Source organism: Merops nubicus, unplaced genomic scaffold (genome assembly GCF_000691845.1).
Source record: "Merops nubicus isolate BGI_N331 unplaced genomic scaffold, ASM69184v1 scaffold8839, whole genome shotgun sequence".
Taxonomy (NCBI): domain Eukaryota; kingdom Metazoa; phylum Chordata; class Aves; order Coraciiformes; family Meropidae; genus Merops; species Merops nubicus.
The window spans coordinates 30,085-49,430 of record NW_008628964.1 but is presented as its reverse complement, the minus strand read 5'-3'; the positions used below and the strand labels follow the sequence as shown (position 1 = coordinate 49,430).

General features: G+C 37.9%; 1 protein-coding gene across 1 annotated transcript in view; it reads right to left on the bottom strand.

Moving 5' to 3' along the window:
- Positions 1-372: 372 nt before the first annotated feature.
- Positions 373-19,346, bottom strand: part of EVC2 (Ellis van Creveld syndrome 2) — a gene marked incomplete at its 3' end in the record, with an annotated part of 46,024 nt that continues 27,050 nt past the window's right edge. The window contains exons 9-15 of the mRNA XM_008946837.1: positions 17,424-17,748; positions 14,917-15,156; positions 13,069-13,244; positions 6,649-6,808; positions 4,922-5,379; positions 1,759-1,963; positions 373-495 (exon numbers count right to left, since the gene is read on the bottom strand). Of these exons, the coding sequence (XP_008945085.1) occupies positions 373-495; positions 1,759-1,963; positions 4,922-5,379; positions 6,649-6,808; positions 13,069-13,244; positions 14,917-15,156; positions 17,424-17,748 (1,687 nt within the window). The remainder of the gene's footprint in view (positions 496-1,758; positions 1,964-4,921; positions 5,380-6,648; positions 6,809-13,068; positions 13,245-14,916; positions 15,157-17,423; positions 17,749-19,346) is intronic.

Below are 19,346 nucleotides of genomic sequence, written 5' to 3'. Positions count from 1 at the left end.
CCTTTGAAGGCCCATTTAAGCCTAAACCATTCAAGGATTCTGTGATTCTACCTTTTGAAAGCTTTACTAAGAAAACCTCAGGATCTAGAGAAGCCTTGCAATCACGCATATACCAAGCCCCAAAATTACTGGAAGAATACAGGGTGAGACATGAAATCAGTTCTGCAACTGAAAAAATAAAATAGAGCCAATAATGTTGAGTTTGAAACACATCTTGACAAATGCAGGCAAGAGCAGAGAGATACATTATACCACTACACCTCATGCCAGACCTTTTTTATCTTGTCCTTATTCACATTGATGGAAAACTGTCATTCTTTAATTACTAAAGATATAGGTTTTGACCTCGGCACAGAAAAGGTCTGCACTTACCTTATTCAAATTTTCATCTTTCATTGAATCTTCATAAATGAAAATTTTGTCCTGTAAAGATTTCTTCAGAATATCTATCTTATTTCTATTCCTGGACCCTGTTTTTTTCATTTTAGAATGCTGCTGTAAGAAGATGAGCACAAAATGCTTTATTTGTAAGATGTACATGAAGATGCTAACATAATTGCTTGCTATTATTGGCAGATCCACCAGTTAATGAAATGCTTGGCAAGGACAACTTTAACTGAGAAAATATTTCTGAAATTAAGGTGCTGTCTATTGATTCAGACGATTCCTTTCAGACATTCAGATAAGCTGGAAATTCCATTTTTAATTTCTTTTAAACAGAATTATATATTCACCCTTTCCATGAAAATTACCAGGCAGATATTTGATTTTAAACAAGCTTTAACAGTGATAAGAAGATTTTAACTCCTATGTTGTCTCCTCAGTATCATTAAAAATGAACAAAGAATATTAATTTAAGAACTACATTGTTTTCAAGACACAGTGTATGAATCACAAATGAACCATGATAGTATTAAGGGGCACCATTCCATGTAATCAAATTATTGTTGACCTTTATGTTTCTTTACAAGAATATCAACTAAGTATAATGTACTCTTGGGGAAGTGATAACATCTGTTCATCTATAAGGCTTTGCAAAGTCATTTCCCTTCTTTAGTAATTTAGAAATTATTCAGGTTTTGAACTGGGTTAATTTCCAGTACAATTAACCCAAGTTAGTTTATGCATTTAGAAAACAGAACTGAACAAAAAGCAAGGCAAAGTCCTTTTTTAAGATGGTATCAGATACAATTCATGCAGGAAAACACTTCTTTTCCTCCTATTTAAAAAAATAAAGCAATTTACAACTCCACAGGTTTTACATTTTACTGAAGGAATTAACACTCCTCATACCTTTCCTACATGGACAAGACAGTCCTCTAAAAAACCTCCCTAAATCCTTTGATCTAGTGCCAAATCTAGTACCATGTAGGGGCTGGCAGAGAAAGCACAGTATTGGCTGTAAAGGACCCAGCTTGCTCCTGACATTCAGAGCCAGGCTCAGCACTACTCCCATTTTTGGCATTTCAGTTGACTGACCTCTTGGCCACCTATCTGCTTCTTTATACCTATGTGGCCTTCTTATGAAAGCTGGAGGACCAGCAAGCAGCAGCAATATACACGTGTATGTGAATAAAACATCTAACTGCTACCCAAACAATTATCTTAAAGGTCCACCGATCCACACAGACAGAAGCGAGCACCACTGTCACACCTACGGAGAAGCTGTGGACTCTTATCTGAAGCTGAGGTCACCAACTTGTGGATACACTCACAAACCTCTTGCACATCTCCATACTGATCCCAAATTGTCCCCACCTGTTTATTGGCCATTGCTAAAGCCTGGTCGATTTCCAGCAGTTCTCTGTCCTTCCGCTCCATCTCGAAAGCCTGAAGCAAGGTTCTTGCTCTTATCTTGGGCCATGCCAACCTGCTGTCCACCTGAGAGAAGCAGCAGTGCAGCTCTTGCCTCATTCTAAGCAATTCCTCTTCTGAGAGTGAGAGGGGTAAACTTAGAAGCTGCCTGTTAAAAAAAGAAAAGCCATTTCCTGTTCAGACTATCCTATGTAAATTACAAGAGACACACATATAAGAGACTTCACATGACAATGACCATCCTTTTTTGTCTTATTCATACATCAGTTAAGGATTCTACAATTAGGACTGACCTGCTCAGCATGTTCAAAATATCCTTGAGGATACTTTAAATTCATCATACAGAACTTCTGGACTGTAAAACTTCATTTTAAAGGAGAAACAGGTTTTGAATTTTTTTTTTTAAATATAGCACATTTCCTATTCACAGACTGCTTCCACCTCTTCAGACAACACAAACCCGGAACTTAGGGCTGAAATGGAGATAAAAGCTTCCTGTAGAGCCTCCCTGTACTGTTTCCCAGCACTTAGCAGTCATAGCTACCAACAGGGGAAAAAAAAAAAACCACAGTAAATAAAAAGTGTCTCTATTATAAACTCATTTATGTCATCCCTCCCATCACCAAGTCAGAAGGATTCTAGCAGTTCTTTGCAAAAAAGCTTTTAGCAGTCTGAACAACATGGAATATATTTTAGCAACAGTTTGAACCACTCAGAATTCCCAGTTTGTAGAAGAAAGGTTCTTGATGCAGAAGTCTGGGGAACTGATCCTCAGGTCAAGCTGAATTTGACTTAAAAATAAACTATGATAAAACCTGAATTCATCTTCCAGTTAGGACTTACCTTAGACTACATTCATCACCTTATCCTGTGACTGAAATATTTCCTTAAGAGAATTTTATAAAAAATAGAGTAAACATCCAAACAAAAAATGTTGCTATCTCCCAAAAAATGTATTTGTATCTAAAGCATGAACAGTGTATTTTTCTAAAAAGTATTTTTCTTTTAAATATTATACTGTATGTTCCATTAGGACTGATTCTTTTATTCAGTACAGCAGCTGCTTATACCACCTCATCATTTCACTAAAATATTTCTGATTTCAGAAATTCTTATTTCTTTTTACTGTTTCAAAGTGCAACTAAATCTTAAATTTAAATATATTTCAATGCATACCTTTTCTCTTTGAAAAATTACTTAAAGGCTGTATGACTCCAGGCAAGCATTTACAATATACTTAACCATTTCCCATGCTGTCTTAAGATTTTTCAGAAGAAAGTCCATTCTATACATGCATATATAGATACATAAAAACCTCCCAAACTGTAAATCGTAGTCGTGTCTTGTTTATGTTTAAAAAGGACTTGAAGAAATAACAATCTTCATAAATATTCTGGACTAACTTATGGTCTTTGATAAGCAAGAACAATTAAAATCTATCATTGAAATTAATTATTTGTGAAAACAAGACAGAAGATGAGAACATATATATGAGATCTGGCATCAAAATACTAAAACCGACAGTGGGCTGAACAAAAAAACAGTGATAGATTTTAAGGGGCTTTTGACAGAACAGTTTTGCAAATGCTGCTTTTTTTGTATCTATTTTCCAATATCTTACTGGAAAAAAACCAACCAGCTTACTGTTGGTGTAAATAAAGACAAACACAACAGCTGACGCTGCAGGCTGGAACGCAATTATCATGGGATCCTAAGTTTCAAATAGGAAAGACCTGCTGGGTCATACAATCTACTGCCTTGCCCGTGCAGGTCTGCTCACAGCAATATAAATAACAGATAATAAGACAAGCTGCAATATAAATAACACATAATAAGACAAGCTAGAAAATACATTGGAATGGATTTTCAAAAAGTATTCAAAATGCTAAATAAAATACAGAGGCCTTGAAATTAGAATGAAAACAAGACAAATACACTTCTTTTGTTCTTTAACAAAGCAAACATGCAATGGCCAAGGTTTCCTTTCATTGTTTTTTTTTATATGGTTTAACACTGTGCTTTAGGCAAACTTATAAAGATGCTGTCTGGACAGAACTGCCCATGCAAATCTGTTTTGCTTTGGAAAAAAGTATGAAGGAGAAGCCTTAACTAATGCTTTTTTTCCCCCTTCTGTTCTACTTCTCATGCCCAGTATGTTTGCTCCAGGGGCAGACAGCCTAACACGTTTTGTGGTTCCAGTAGCTTCCCCTAAAGCTGCACTTCTGACAGAAGACTCCTTTTTCATGTTCCCATGTCTCTAACAATGTCTGTTATGAAATGGACATTGTAAAGGACGCGTAGTAGTGTAAATATTCACGTAATACAACTAGCCAAAAATGTACTTGAGAGCTCAGAATAAATGCCAACGAATGGTGTCAATCTCTTGGGGAGCTCTCAAGCACCACGCACATTGAGTCTTGGCTGCAGCCGTGGTCTTCCCCGAACAAAGTCTCCAAATGGTGGCAAGGCCACCACTCCCTGTCCCATGTCCTCCATCAGCAATGGCCAAAATGTTTGCCCAGGGCAACCAAACCTCTCTGCAAACTTGTCCATACCCTGACACCTCTCTGGCTGGGGCCTGATGCCAGGGGCACTTTGTCAACAGGCCAGATCAGCCAACTCTGATGCACGGAGCCCATGAGATGGCGAGGTACACTGCTGTGCTGTGTATTTATAGAATATGGGGAAATACTGTGGCAGTGCTTAAAATCAGTACCAAATGAACAAGGCTTGAGTTGTGGCTAGAAGGAATATATTGAAATTGAACATGGGGCTAATTAGGCCTGACATAGCAAATGACATTTCCAAAGTGCTGGACCTTTGAGAACAGACTGAATAATAATGAGAGATGGAGAACTGAAACTTGACACAGAGTGAGCAGAGGTATAAAAAAACTCCACCTTTTTGGTTTCAAACCTGCTGTTTCCCAGGATTTCTACTGCAGTGATAGGAGTGCTGGCTCATCCACCAGTGGCACAGGGAAAGTCAACTCCCAAGTGCACAGCAAAGAACTTACCATTAGGAACTATACCAGATAGGTGGGAAAACTCCTAGTTCATCTCTATTTGCAAGAATAACTAAGAGAAGGGTATAGAGTGATACTTGCATCAATATCAGTTGTTCCCAGCTCCTTAATTTTTTTTGTTCCAAAAGGCTCATTTCCATTTCTTGGCTCAGCTTCTGCCTGGTGAGCTGAAGCAGCTCTTCAGTGGCCATGCTCTTGTCAAGCTCTTCCCTTTCAAGCTGTTCATGTTTAGCAACCATCTCTTTCTTATGCTCCTCTACAGCTTCCAGCAGGAACATCTTTGGCACACTGAGCTTTACCAGTTCTTGCACAAATACTCCATAGTGAACACGTTTAAGCTCTTCAACAGTTTTCTCTGTTAGACTAAATAGAAGCTCCCTCAGCTCTTCACTGGCCTCATTGTCAAGCTTTTCAGTAAGTTCTTCAAATTCAATGGTGTGATCACTCAGAAGATTTTTCCAGTGACTCAGGTAGTCAGTGACCTCCTTAGTAGTTTTGAAGGCATTTCCAAGTGACAGTTGCTCCTTCTGATGCTCTTTCTGCTGATTCATCTGCCAAAGGATTAATAAGGATAAGAGATGGAACACCTCAAATTCTAGCTCTTTAAACATTTATTTCATAGCAACGCAAAATATTAGACTTTTGGTTTTTAGTGTCCTCAAAACATTTGTCATCTGGAGACTTACCTAGCCCTCAACATTATGGCTTTGTGTGCACCTAGTAGGCCTGTGATAATTCATATGATTAGTAGAAGGCCTAACACAGGCCTCTGATAATTTGGATGGTTGCTAGACAGAAGGGCTAACATCTAAACAAATGCATGATCTTGTGGTTTGACATAATCCCAATTGGCTGAACTGTAATTATCTGGCAGCAATCCAGAAGAGAATCTGGATCAAATGCCAAAGAAGAAAAAGAAGAAATAAAAAAGATGAAAAAAAAAGAGGTGGTTTTTCTTTTCCCATTTTATTTCCCCCATCTTAGAGCACGCAGCAATTTCATTGGAAAGCTAAACCAAAGGTACCTATAGTGACAACAAATGAAATCTCCATCTTTATACCTGCTGTCTCTCTTTGCACTGACACTTGTTAAAGAGAAGAAAACATTGAAATATATCCCGCAAAAGGTAAAACTAACCTCACCTAACTTTGGTCATCTAAAGAAATATCACCTAAACCAATGGAGTTTTTTCTACATCTTTTAGGCAGAGAAAGATAGGGACTTTTGGATAACAAGTCCCTTCCATTCCTCTCGAATCACCTGCAAGTTATGTTCCATTCTGAGATCATTTGGAGCTCTTGGAGTTAGCCCTGATTTACAGATAATTAAGGTTAGGTGACAGGAGTCCTACCACGAGCAGCCAAAGGCACAGCATCTTTTAAATAGTTTTGGCTTGCAGCTGAGTTTTAACTGTGCTGTAGGAGTCATTCAGTCACACATAGCCAGGAAGCCCATAGAAAACTGTCACAGATCTGTGCCACTTCCGTCACCGACTGCAGAACCAAAGTTGCCTGCAGATTACAGAGGCTTGTCATAACCTTCTTGCACAGGTTAGGCTAAGTAGAGGGGCTTCACAAGTTTCTCCTGTTACATTACTTCCTTGCATGGTTTTCTAGAAAAGCAGCTATTAATTACTGCATAATTACGACAGCAGACAGTGGTACACAGCTAAAAACAACAGACACTTCTTTTCCTCCATGCTCCTGACAGCTTTGACCCAGTCCTAAGAGCCATGCTTTATTGTTCAACTAATTCCATTTTTAATTCATGATAACCCCTGTGGAAATAAATATACTGAAAATAATTACCTTTTGTAGCATTTCTCGCCTTCGCTTGGTAATGAGTTTCTGGCAAAGCTTTTGCTTCTCTTGTTTTAAATCATGATCGAATTTCTGTTTAACAGAATTAATTTCAGCCTCAACTCGGTCCAGCATCACTCCCAAATGACTTTCAGGTAGATGACCTGCTCTGTAAGAACAGGTTTGAAGCCTGTTATCCCAAATTCTTAAGAGCGAAAGGATATTTGAGGCAGTTAGTACCATAACAAGGCTCAACAAAGCAGATACACAGAATTATCTGTTTCTTTATCAGTGATACCTGGGGGGATCAAACAAGCAAGTGGATAACAGAAGGATAATCTCAGAGATGGATACAGAATTGAGGCAGCTTGTAAAGGTAGAAAAAGGGAAAGAAGAAGGAAGGAAGGAAAGGCAAATGCAAGCCCAATTACTAATCACTTAGTAATGTATATGATATTCAAATGAGACATTTTAAGCCTTATATATTATTCATAACATATACATTTTTCTTTTAATGCCACTGCAGTGTGATTCTAGATGTCTTTTATAATTCCTTCTCATTAGAAATTATTTTCTCTTTAAAGGTTGTAATCTCATCAAGTGAAAAATATTTAAAAATGTTTTAAAGATGGTAAGCAATGATATCCATGAAAAGACTTACACTCAGATTTCCTATTACATCATCAGGAAAATCACTGTATTTCACTAATTTGAAATCATTATCATCTAAGTGTGATTTCTCAGTCTTAAGCACATTGTGCTTTCAAATGGAAGTTTTAAGACAATGATCTCTCTCCAGTTGCTACAGCATTTAATTTCAAAGAGTAAGCAAGATCCCAACCATGCTTGCAACAGTTAGAAAATCCTCCCTCCCCATAAACGCAGATTAAATTTCCAAAATTACCTATTATATTTACACCAGAAATTCCCAAAATCTTTGTCACACAATAGAAGGGTAAAAGAACATCTTAATTCAGACCAGGCTGCTGGACATTTATGAGTTATAATTTCTAGTATTAAACACAGTGGGCTTAGAAGATACGGGGTTGAAAAGGTCAAAATGGAAATTTTCAGTAGAAAGTACAAATTTCTGACCCAAACCTAGATGTTGTCTGAACACTTTTCTGGTTTGTTTTTCAAATCCTCACTTTCCAGAAGACATGACATTACACACTGAGCCTGGATTCAGATGAATCCAGGGCTTCCAAGTCCCTGTTCCAACATAAGACCTGGCTTGTTAGAGTGGCAGCTAAACATTGCAAGTTCTTCTCCAGAAACGACTGTTTCTCATTCTGCTTTATTAGGGTTTGTTGATCCTGTAACAGCTTACTTTCAAATAAAATCCTCAAAAGCTAAAAGAAATAAACCAGAAGATTAATGCATTAGCTTGTTTGCAGCCACTGCACTGTAACCAGTGGCCAGATTCTGCAATTCACCTCTCCATCTACTGCTCAAGCACCCACAACTATCTGAGCAAGCCACAAAACATCAGCTCCTACATAACAAATGTGCCAGATGAACTGTGTGACTAAACAGATCTAAGTTATGTCAACCAGAGACAGTCTCCTTTGCAGAGCTGTTCCAATTCTATCTATTGTACTTCTTTAAACTCTGCTAAGAGGACTAAAATACATCTCAGTACCTCGAGGGCAATCCACCAAGGATCATTCTTGAATCTTTTGGCGAAGTCATTTTTGCTTTCAAGGCAATCAATGTTAAATTTCAGTGTTACGTTAAAAAAAAACCAAACAATTCAACAGCACTAAATTTACTACTCATATCTGGTAACTCTAAGTCTTGCCTCCCTTTTTTGATCAAACCCAAGGAAAAATATCAGCAAGATATTATTTTTAACACCTTCATTCTGTCTTGTACTGAGGAAGTAAACCCAGGCTTGTTGCTTCCAATTAAAATCTCTGTCCAGAGCAGTGAAAAGGGGCTGCCATACAGAAAGATACATGTGCTGGAACTATCCAGCAAGTGAAAGATACAGATGAAGCCATGCAACATAAAATGACTGATATATACCTACCTGTTCCTAGGATTAGAAAAAAAAAGTCTACATTGTTTCAGTTTTGAGATCATATATGCCCAAAGTTCAAACAGAAGGTGATAACGTATTGTAAAACCTACCTAGTGATTTTTTTTTTTGAACCTACTTATTTAGAAATACAAGATAACTAAAATAATGTGCAAAATGTCCACTGTGACAGAAGTCTATGGCAGTTTATGTGGCAATATACTCAGATAAGCAGCACTATCTTAATTCCTAGAAGGCTCAATCCTGGCAAGAGACCTCATTTCTGCTTTTGTATACAGTATAAAAATAATTACAGTATTAGAATTAAAAGATGTCCTGTTCCCAAAGGGCTCTGAATTGAAATACAAAATAAAAGGAGAGGAGAAAGATAATGAGACAGTATAGACTGTATGATAAACTGCTTGGTCTCAGCATACCAGATATCTAATCACCAAATAAATGTGCAGGCACATGTTCAATGTCTTTGAACAAGGGGAATTTTAATGAATTAGGAATACTGCAGTAACAAGGATGTTTACATGGAGAACCTCCCAAATGCAGCAAGTGCCACGGAAGGAACAACAACCAAGTGTGTAACCAACAGCACCAGTACCATAGGTCAATCAGAGGCAGATCTTGACCTCTCTATACCGAATGAAAGCCAACAAAATTAGGAGAAAACGTGTAGTGAGGACACTAAAGTAAAAAGCAGTAGTTGGTCTCTGATGCTACGGAGAAATATCTAAGTGATGCTGGACCCCAGCAAAGGAAGGTTGTTTTATGAAAGCTGGAAAAGGCATAGGAGTGTCACCAAAACATAAGGGAGGGAGATATGAAGAAGAAAATTTGTGCCAGCCTGTATGTACAGAGAGGCTGAATCACAACACTGTTCAGACAGAACCTGCTAGACGATGCCCATGTTACTCTGCTTCAGCTTCTTCAGGATTTCAGCTGCTGAATTGGCTGGCATCTTGCCAGGGCCCAGATCAAAATTTAGGTAAATAATTCAGCAATAAATGTTCTATATAGCAAAGTGCTACAAGCAAAAAAGGTTCTAAGAGATTATTAGAAAACTTTACACAAACGCATTACTGCGAGAGGCATTGACTCTCCCATACCAACTCACTGAGAGGTCCTGCAGGACATTGTTCAGAAAATTACTTTGCTTGTAACCAGCTCCATATAAATTAAGGTTATTCAGAAGAGTAAGAGACCAATACGGGATGTTTTCCTTTGAAATTCTGTGTCAAAGATAATCAATTGCCTACTTTAAAAACACAGTTCACAAGAAATGTTTGAGGTCTTATAGAAAATAGAATTCTAGGAAAAGTTTATAAAGGAGTTTGACTTGTTTGTACCTAGCAACTCAGCAGAACAGGATTCAGTTTTTAAGAGACCAAAGAGGGAAGGAAACTTCTTGTGAAAAAAGTAGACACTGGTAAAAGAATGATGCAACACATTACAGCTGCTGCAGTTCAAAAAGGCTGGGAACCTGAAAACAGCTGAAACAACCCAGGATGAAGACTGCCCCACGTGTCACCCTCCTGCCCATTTATTTTTTAAGGGAAAACACAAAAAGCCTAGGTAGACATTCCTGAAATCTATCATCATGGATTATATTTTAAAACTGGCTTTCCTGCCTTTCGGCACTTCAGTCCATGAACTTGATTTCCAAAGGCAGGGAGTACCCACAGCCAGTCCTGACAAATGGGACATTTTATTTGCAGACTAACTTTAGAAATCCCAGCTTGAAAACTGGCTGCTCTATTGAATTTTCAATGTTCATAACCCTCCCTAAAACCAGTTTGGTTTTATTTAACTTTTTATAACCTCTATTTCTGACCACCCAGATTCTTTTTTTGTGTTAATTTGAAAGTGATCGATTTTACACATCCTATTAAGGGCTGTTTTTTAAAGACCTCTCCTCTCATCATTTATCTGCTGGTTTATGTATCCCTGAATCAGTTTATCAGTGGTATATCTAATCTGTATCTTTTCTCAGTTTCTATTATCCATACAAAGAGATCTGCACTTTAAAATTCCATTTATAATAGTAAATTTAGGGCACACTGGACACAACAGATTAAGACAGACCTGTATCTATATTTAGACAAGCAGATATAACACTAAAGTGAAAAATAAGAGGATATTATGGATACAGATCTTAAGTACTGGCCATTTAGAACAGAATTCTCTTGCTGCTCAAATCTTAATGCTCCAATTTGTAAATATTCCCCAAATTACTTTATAATTAGAAACTGAAATGCAAGCCTACCTAGCATAGATGATAACTTCCTCAGGGTTTATACTAGACTATTTCAGTTTGCCTGTAGGAAAGAAAAAAAGGACTAGCAAATAATCTGAAACCCTACATTTGGGAATTTTATAATCAACAGCTACAGAATTATTAACATAACATAACAGTTTGGCCAACATTTGCCTGAAAGGAACTGGTGCCACAGCAGGTGTGGGAAGTTACAGGAAAATAACTAGTTCTAGTCCCAGGAAGCCAGATGGGATTGCTTCCCTACAAATGCTATTCCCAACCACAGACGTTTCCTTTGTCCACAGAGCACTACAACCACTGTACTCTCTTAGAATCTTAATAAGGGAGTGCTAGAAAAATTAATTTTTCATCTTGGTAATGATGCTTGTTTGGTTTGAAAGTTTTGAGGGGTTTGAGAGGAGTATATTTTTTTTTTGTTTGGTACATTTTTGGGGATGACATCCACAAGGTCTTGGATTACTAATACTACATATGTCCTCTCTGTTCTGTAGAAGACCCGTTTCATGTCTCTAGGTGAAATAACAGGCATTAAACAATGATTGGAAACTATTTTTTCCGCTTGAGAAGTCCCAGGTTTTCACTGCAATGATTTAAGTCACATATGCAGTGGTCAGACAGGTGAGTTTCACACAAAGGCTTTTTACATAACCACATCTGTGAAAACATCTCAGAACACTCCACATAATCCAGTTCCAAAGAGAGGCATGAAGTGATGGAAAAGGACTCCCTGTGAAAGAGGTGTCTGAATTACATTGCCTATGCCAAGACATTTATTTTAGTCTTTGAGCCACACACAGAGCTGCAGATGTTAGCAGCACAGGCAAAGCAGTGCAAGTGTACTGGAAGAACCTCTCTCTGGTCGATGAATGCTGAAGCTAAACTTAGTGTCTGACTCCAAAGAGGCAGCACACATGACAATCAAAAAGAAAAGCACGGAAATGTTAGAAAAAAACAGGCAAATTACTTCTTTGTATCAACAGATGGACTCTTCAGTAGCTTTTAACAGACTTCCTGCTTCCTAATATTGAATTACTTTTATATTAAATCAAATTATGAAATAAAAAACACCATGTAAAGGCTAGTATTTACACTTGTTCTCTTAATGCATGTTCCACATGTTGTCAGTGACTGACACTAATATAGACGTCTAAAATATATATATTAAAAAAAAAGCTGTGTGTATGATATCAACAGCAGCAGTGCTAGGTTGTTTTCCTGCCCACAAAAGTATTTTGCTGCACTGGCATGATCCTCAGTAATCTCCCTCTATGTCAAACTAAGATATCCCACTGTGCTCTGGGTAGCAGCGAGAGGTCTTTCTCAATGTTCCACGCTGCCATGTCATTTTATATAACTATGTCTCCAGTAAGTTACTGTTTCTGTCTTTTCATCTTGAGTATGAGTATCCTCACAGAGTATTTGAATCAGCCTGGATCTGGTATGATATCCCAAATAAATTAAATTATTGTATTACAAAAGTCCATTTCCAGATCCAATTTTTAGTTCACCTGACCTTTTTAATATTCCCTACAACACGAGTAATTCTCTCCTAGTCAAGATTCTCCCCAGTTACATTATTTATAAATTCAGGCAACTTTCTTTAGAAAATGTTTTCCAGCTTGCGCCTGTACACCCAGCTCCTCAAAAACATTCAATCACAACTGAAACAAAATTGCACTTTTCTGTTAAATCCAGTGCTTGTGTATAAAGTCCCAGACAAATGGCCTTAATTGCTACATGCTGCAATGGACCCTTGCAGGACTTTCCACATGACTGAGGAGTGTGTACAGGAATAATGGATGTACAGACACTGAGACTCTTACGTGAGTCTGGTTCCCACAGAAGTCAGAATTACAAGCAGGTACTATGCATGTTCCTAGCAATTCACCTCTTTCCTTTACAAAGTGGACACAGACAACAATGCTTCACCTTAGTGTCTGCCAGGATATTAACTCACAAAATTTTCAGTTACAAAGTATTTTCTTAGAATTAACTTAAAAGTTAACAGTTTTATGCACCTTTCCTGCTAGATAACACAGACAAAAAGACTTCTGAAGACTATGCTATTGTCTTTGAGATAAAGTAGTAAAATTACTGCCAAGAAAACAACTGAGATATTTACCTTTCCATCTTATTAAGGAGACTTGATATCTGGGTTGCTGCTGCATTTATAAGAGCAGAGGCTTGAGAAACCCATAACTGTATCTTACTTATGAGATACTCTCTGTAAGCAAATCTTTTATTCAGATGATATTTCTTGCTAGCTTGTAAAAAATCCATTAGCTCTTCAATCTCTCCCTACAGGAAAAAATGTGAACAAATATATTTCATCAGATACAATATTAATTTCAGCTAACACCTGTGTATATCAGACCAGATTTATTCATTAACAGGGCAAAGCTTAAAAGCTCTTACAAGTGAAAACCAGTAAGTTTGGATCAACTTAACTCTAGCCATCATGTCAAATTATTACTGTTATTTCAATAAAGCAAGCAACATAAATAATGAACTGAGCTTTGGGCCTGAATACCTCAATACTGTGTACACTCTCTTGAGTATTTAGTACACCTCCTGAGAACCCTGATTTAACAGGTCATTTTGATCAGGTACCCACAATTAAATTCACACAACTCTACCAGTTTTTCTGCTTCAAGCTCTCCACAGCTGAAAGGCCTTCTTGAACTGTGATTCGAACACAGCATGTGCTCAATAACAGCAGTAAGTGACATCAAGTCTTTCTTTCTTATCTTTTTTTATTTTTCCCCTTTACTATGTATTGTATGATTAAATAAATGGTAACATTTTCATAGGTGTCTCAGTTGACTTCAAAGCCAGAGACAAGGCTCCCATGTGTATCCAGTACAGCATGGGAAAAGCCAAGCCTGCTATACACAGGCTCATTCAGAAGCTCCTGCTTCAAATAGTGGGGAATGGGAAGCGTTTAGGCACTTACAAGTGGGTCTGCTAGAGACCAAAGGTGGGCACAGGATATTTTTTTAACCACCAGGCCCTAAACCTCTAGGACCACAGCAATCATTCTTCTTCAAGACGCAGCCATAAGAACATTTCCCAGAAGTTGTGGAATCTAGAATACTAACTTTCAATACAAATGGAGTAAAAAAAACCCCAAAAACTTGAGGAAACAACTCAAGCTATTCTCTTGCAAGAGGCTTAATATGTGACTGAAACCAAAACTGAAGTCCCAGATTAGACAGCATCTGATCCATTTTAGAAAATGCCATTCATAAAATAGATTCAGGTACCTAACTGCTTCTCTTAGTTGCCTTAGTCCCTCTATTTGGGCTGAAATTACTTTTGAAAATGGCACCCTGGTGTTTCTGTCCCATGCCAAGGGCCCCAATAAAACCAGCGAGGGTAGACCCGGAACCAGAAGTTTGCTGCACAAGCACAAATCTGCTCTCAGACCATCCTGTGGGGGAGAGCTTAGGGGTAGAGCTGCCCCAACCGAGCTTTCAGGAGCTAAACAGAGCCCCAAGATGTGCAGATACCTCAAAATACGCACTGTAAAAACGGGGATTTCTATTACACAGTTTCCCCCTACATGGTGTAGACATTTTCAGACTTCTCTCCTGCATGACACAGGCGAGGTACTGGTCTTATCTTCCCTGAAGACTAACAACAAGCTGCAAGCACTTGGGCACTTTGGAAATATTACCTGTGAAGGCAGGAATCAGCACTAAACACACAATGCAGCAAATGTATCTATCTCAGTGCTGTAGAACAAGGCTGTGAGTGTGCATCAATACACACTTGTGTAGATGTCTACAGCTGCGTAAGGACAGCATTATACCTTTTAGTATTACCCTATGAAAATTAGTTGTGTGTGACAACACACAAATAATTTCTTTTAGAGTTCTACGAGTGTAGATGTTTCCTGAAACATTTCTCAAAAGTTACTGTGGGTCTGTATTCTGTCATTAAGTTAGGAATGGAGTCATCGTCCTATTACCTGTACTTTAGAGTAATCCTCCACTAATGTTTTGGCTGCTTCCAACTTCAGTTCTCCCTTGAAAGTAGCATTTGTTATCTGTGTAAAAAAGATATTATGGAGCTCCTTTCTCTGGGTAACAGCCAGTTGTCTATAAGCTTTTTCAAAATACTCCTCCTGCTTTACTAGAAGGAACCTCTTCACGTGGTCCTGCTCCAGTCTGTGAAGCCTATCCAGAAGACTTCTGCATTCTACAGCAGGCTGCAGAGAAGAAAGAAGTAAATAAATCTGAAGTGATTTTCAGTATTCAATATATTTTAAAGTATCAATGCTACTAGTTCATAGACATATATATTACACATACTCTGGTTGCTGTTATTTCAGGTTTGAACAGAGGCTAACAGTAAATCAGTATACACTCTCCACGGTTTTCATCTGTTTCAAATGACAGGGGTTGTACAGCTGTCAATCTCTAACCCATATAACACTTCCAAGGCATAAGGAAGTGCTTTTAGAATTCAGAAGCATTGTTTAAGATAAATTATACAGAACTGTATGAAATTCAACACAAAGTATATATGAAACAAATTTATTAGGTTTCAGTCCTGAAATCCTATTAAAACTGAATACACCCATTTAAGTCAGAACAATGAAATAATAAGCATACATTTTAAAAACAATGTTAATTAGAAAAAAGATATTCTACCACAAATTTCTAAAAGTTATTATCAGTGACCTAATTTATTGGTTTCTACAAATACAATAAGCAAATAAAAATGCTTTATTAATATAAACAAAAAAAAACCCAAAAAACAGAAGGAAAAAAACTTCAGCAATATCTGCAAAGGGAGCATACACTAAGCAAGTGTAAGGGAATATATTGGTGTAAGGGATTATATTTCTAACAGAACTTCTTTTTATCTGTATAACTGAACTGAAACAGCCAGCTGGAAACTCAGCAGCATCACATTCAATACCCAGGTATCCACTTGTCCTCCAGAAGTGAAGCCACACTGGTAAGTAACAAACTGCACTGTTTATTCCAACCAAGCCATCCTTCTAATAAAACATTAGAGTAGCATTAAATGTTACAGAGATAAAAAATTCAAAATGTAACAGGTTCCTCTCCAGACACATGAAATTAAAAAAAAAAAAAGAAAAGAAAAGAAAATGGGAGTGGATGGTGGTAGAAATCAGTTTTACTGTAAACATTCAATATACTTCAAAAAAAGATGTGGAAGACTGGAGAATCACTTTGTACATAGGATGCTGGCCTGGTGACCTGGGCTCTATTTCCAACTAGTGACTACCTGTGAGATCCTGGATAATGATACCCACCCAGTGGGACAGAGTTCTCTGAATGAAGGCAACGCACACAGGCATTTTACTTAATGCTAAGTTAAGTAAACACACTAAGCTTTTACTTAAAGGGAGCCCCTAATCTTGTAAAGAAACATACTCTGCCTTAAATGATATATCTCATTTTTATTCAGATACTATTTCAAGAGAAGTCCAATCCTAGCCCTGTCTAAAATATCGATTGTTCTGATCACCTTCACTCAGTTCAGAGGAAATCAGCCTTTGGTTGTGCTTATCCTCCTATTATCTTAAAAATAAGAATATAAATATCAGAAGTCTTTTACGCAGACTGTAAGGTTTATTATGCAGAGGGTTTATCCTGCTATGAATGTGCAAATACTTTACACAGTCTGACTGGAGTTCTTAGGCACTGACGCAATAAAACATAGTAATTAAAAATACAACACCTTGCAAGGGTTTAAGTGACTATTAAAAATAAAACCAGAGTAATAACAGCCTTCTGTTTTCAGGTGTCAGAGAGTCTCTTGAGATAAACTCATTTTATGGTGAAGTTTCTTAATAACCACTACCCTAACTACGACAACTGAATTTTTGAATCCATTTAAATTGTAGGTCTGCTCTCTAAGAATAATAGAATCAGTGAATGCTTTGGGTGGAAGGGACCTCTAAAGGTCATCAAGTCTAATCCCCATACATCGATCAGGGACATCTTCAGCTATATCAGGTTGCTCAGAGCCCAGTCCAACCTGACCTTGAATGTCTCCAGGGATGGAGCCTCTGCCACCTCTCTGGGCAACCTGTTCCCATGTTTCAGCACCCTCACTGTAAAAAATTTCTTCCTTGTATCTAATTCTTTTGGCTTAAAACCATTACTCCTTGTCCTAGTGCAACAGGCCCTACTAAAAATCTTGTTCCCCATCTTTCTTATAAGCTTTCTTTACGTACTGAAAGGCCACAATAAGGTCCCCCCAAAGCCTTCTCTTGTCCAGGCTGAACAAACCCAACCCTCTCAGTCTTTCTTCATAGGAAAACTGATCCAACCCTCTGATCCCATTTTTGTGGCCCTCCTCTGGACTCACTCCAACAGGTCCCTGTCTCCTGTGCTGAGGACTCCAGAGAGGACAACTCTGCCACTCTAGTCTGAAAGATGAATCATCTATATAAAACTACATATCATGTAAAATAGCTTGATTTTATAACAGATTTACCTTTTCATTGATTTTCTTCATTAATTCTTCAGCCTCTTCATTTGAATTTCTTGCTTTTTGGTGTTGAGCCTCCATTTTCTTCCTAGTTTCCAGATTACATTCAGCTGTTAAAGCCACCATTTTCCTTTCATATTCCTCTTGAATCTCTTTCTCCATTGCAAGAAACTGTTTTTTGAAAACTGAACTCATCCTCTTCTCCACTTGAGGAAAGAGGCTATGGCTTAAGACCATGTTCTTCATCATCATAGCAATCACTTCTTTAGATATCTGCATTCGATATGTTTCCAGATCAGCATCTGCCCGTGTCAGGCTGGCAACCTCCAAGCTGCAGAAAGGCAATCAGGACTGTTTGAAATCCCAGACTACAGGAGATTCCTACCAGAAAACACAGATATCTGGATTCATTCAATATTGGGCAATTCAATGGTAGTCAGAAAAGTGCAGGGATATCACAGCATACAAATTTCCTAATCATGACAGTAATCTTCCATTAAAAAGCAGGGTGAGCTAACTTTTACAACAGCAACTTTAATGGAGTATGTCTATTCCTGCATTTTCATTTTAGACAGAAGAAGGAAAAGCTTTTCTTTAGAACTCAAAACATTCCTTCAGTTTTAAAGCAAACAAAAACCTCCCACAAACAAATCCTGTATTGGGAAACAGATGAAGTGAGTATACGAATAGACTACAAATTTCACTGACTTTGCAAAAGAGTTCTAAGCTCGCTGACCCATCCACACCAAGACATCACTGCTTTGTATTCTGCACTGGTACAGTCCCTTCTCCGCAGGGAAGGGGGGAGAGTGTGATTATGTGCCAACATAAATTAATTAAAATAGCTGAACTCTGTCTTCCATGAACACTAACAGAGTTCTAGAGAAGAGATTAAACCAACAAGGAAATACAAGATTTTTTTACAAAATGCAATAAATTCCATGTTGGATATGAACACATTCCCATTTACCTTTAGAGTTAATTACATCAGAATAATAGTTATTCTCACTTCATACAGTATGCAACTCCTGTAAATTCTATGTTGTATTCTGCACTCAATTCAGGATTGGAGAACTGGGTGGGGTTCGCCCCCTCTATGTCAGTTTATAAGAACACAGCACTGTATGCTCCTGAGTGTGGATTAGGTATACAAGAATTTCTTTGTGACCTACAAATTACACTTTTAAGAGCTTAAATGTATTCTTTCTTCAGTTAACCTAAATTATTGCCTTGATTTATTCCATGGTCAAAACATAGAATAAACTTCAAATCCATAGCAAAGGTCTTGACAAGATTTGCAAGATATCAGGACATCACATCCAGAGTATCAAAGCATGCAAATCTATAAACACTTCCATCTTCTTGTCAAGCACATTTTCCTTTCCTTATGTAAGCATATAAAGTTTAGCTAAATCAGTGATATATTACTGTCACTGCCCCTCCATTAAACACAAGAGATATATTTTCCCCATTTAGAAATCAATGGGATACAATTAAGTTTTTTTCTTACAATGACTCAAGTACTTGAAGTATTTAGGAGACATTAGCTTAAAGTATGATAATCTATCACAAAGAGGCAGAAAGATTTTCCTGTTGCAGTCCCTCAAAACCCCAGAAACACACTGACAATGTCCATACTCATCTTGATCTGCTCTAGGGTTGACTGGTTGAACTGTAAAACCTCCTCCATTTCCCACCTCTTCCTTCCATACAGGAACAGGAACCACTGCTGTGTGGGGCCAGACCTCTGGGCCTGAAATGTATGTCTGAAATGTTCCTCACAGTAACATGAAGATCCTGTATGAGCTACTGTTTCCTACAACAGCCCCAAGACAACACAACGATCCAGGTTCTCTGTGCTGCCTGCAGAGGGATATTGCAGGACAGCACCTGCAGGTCCATAGCCTTCTTGGGTGCTGTTCAGCTACA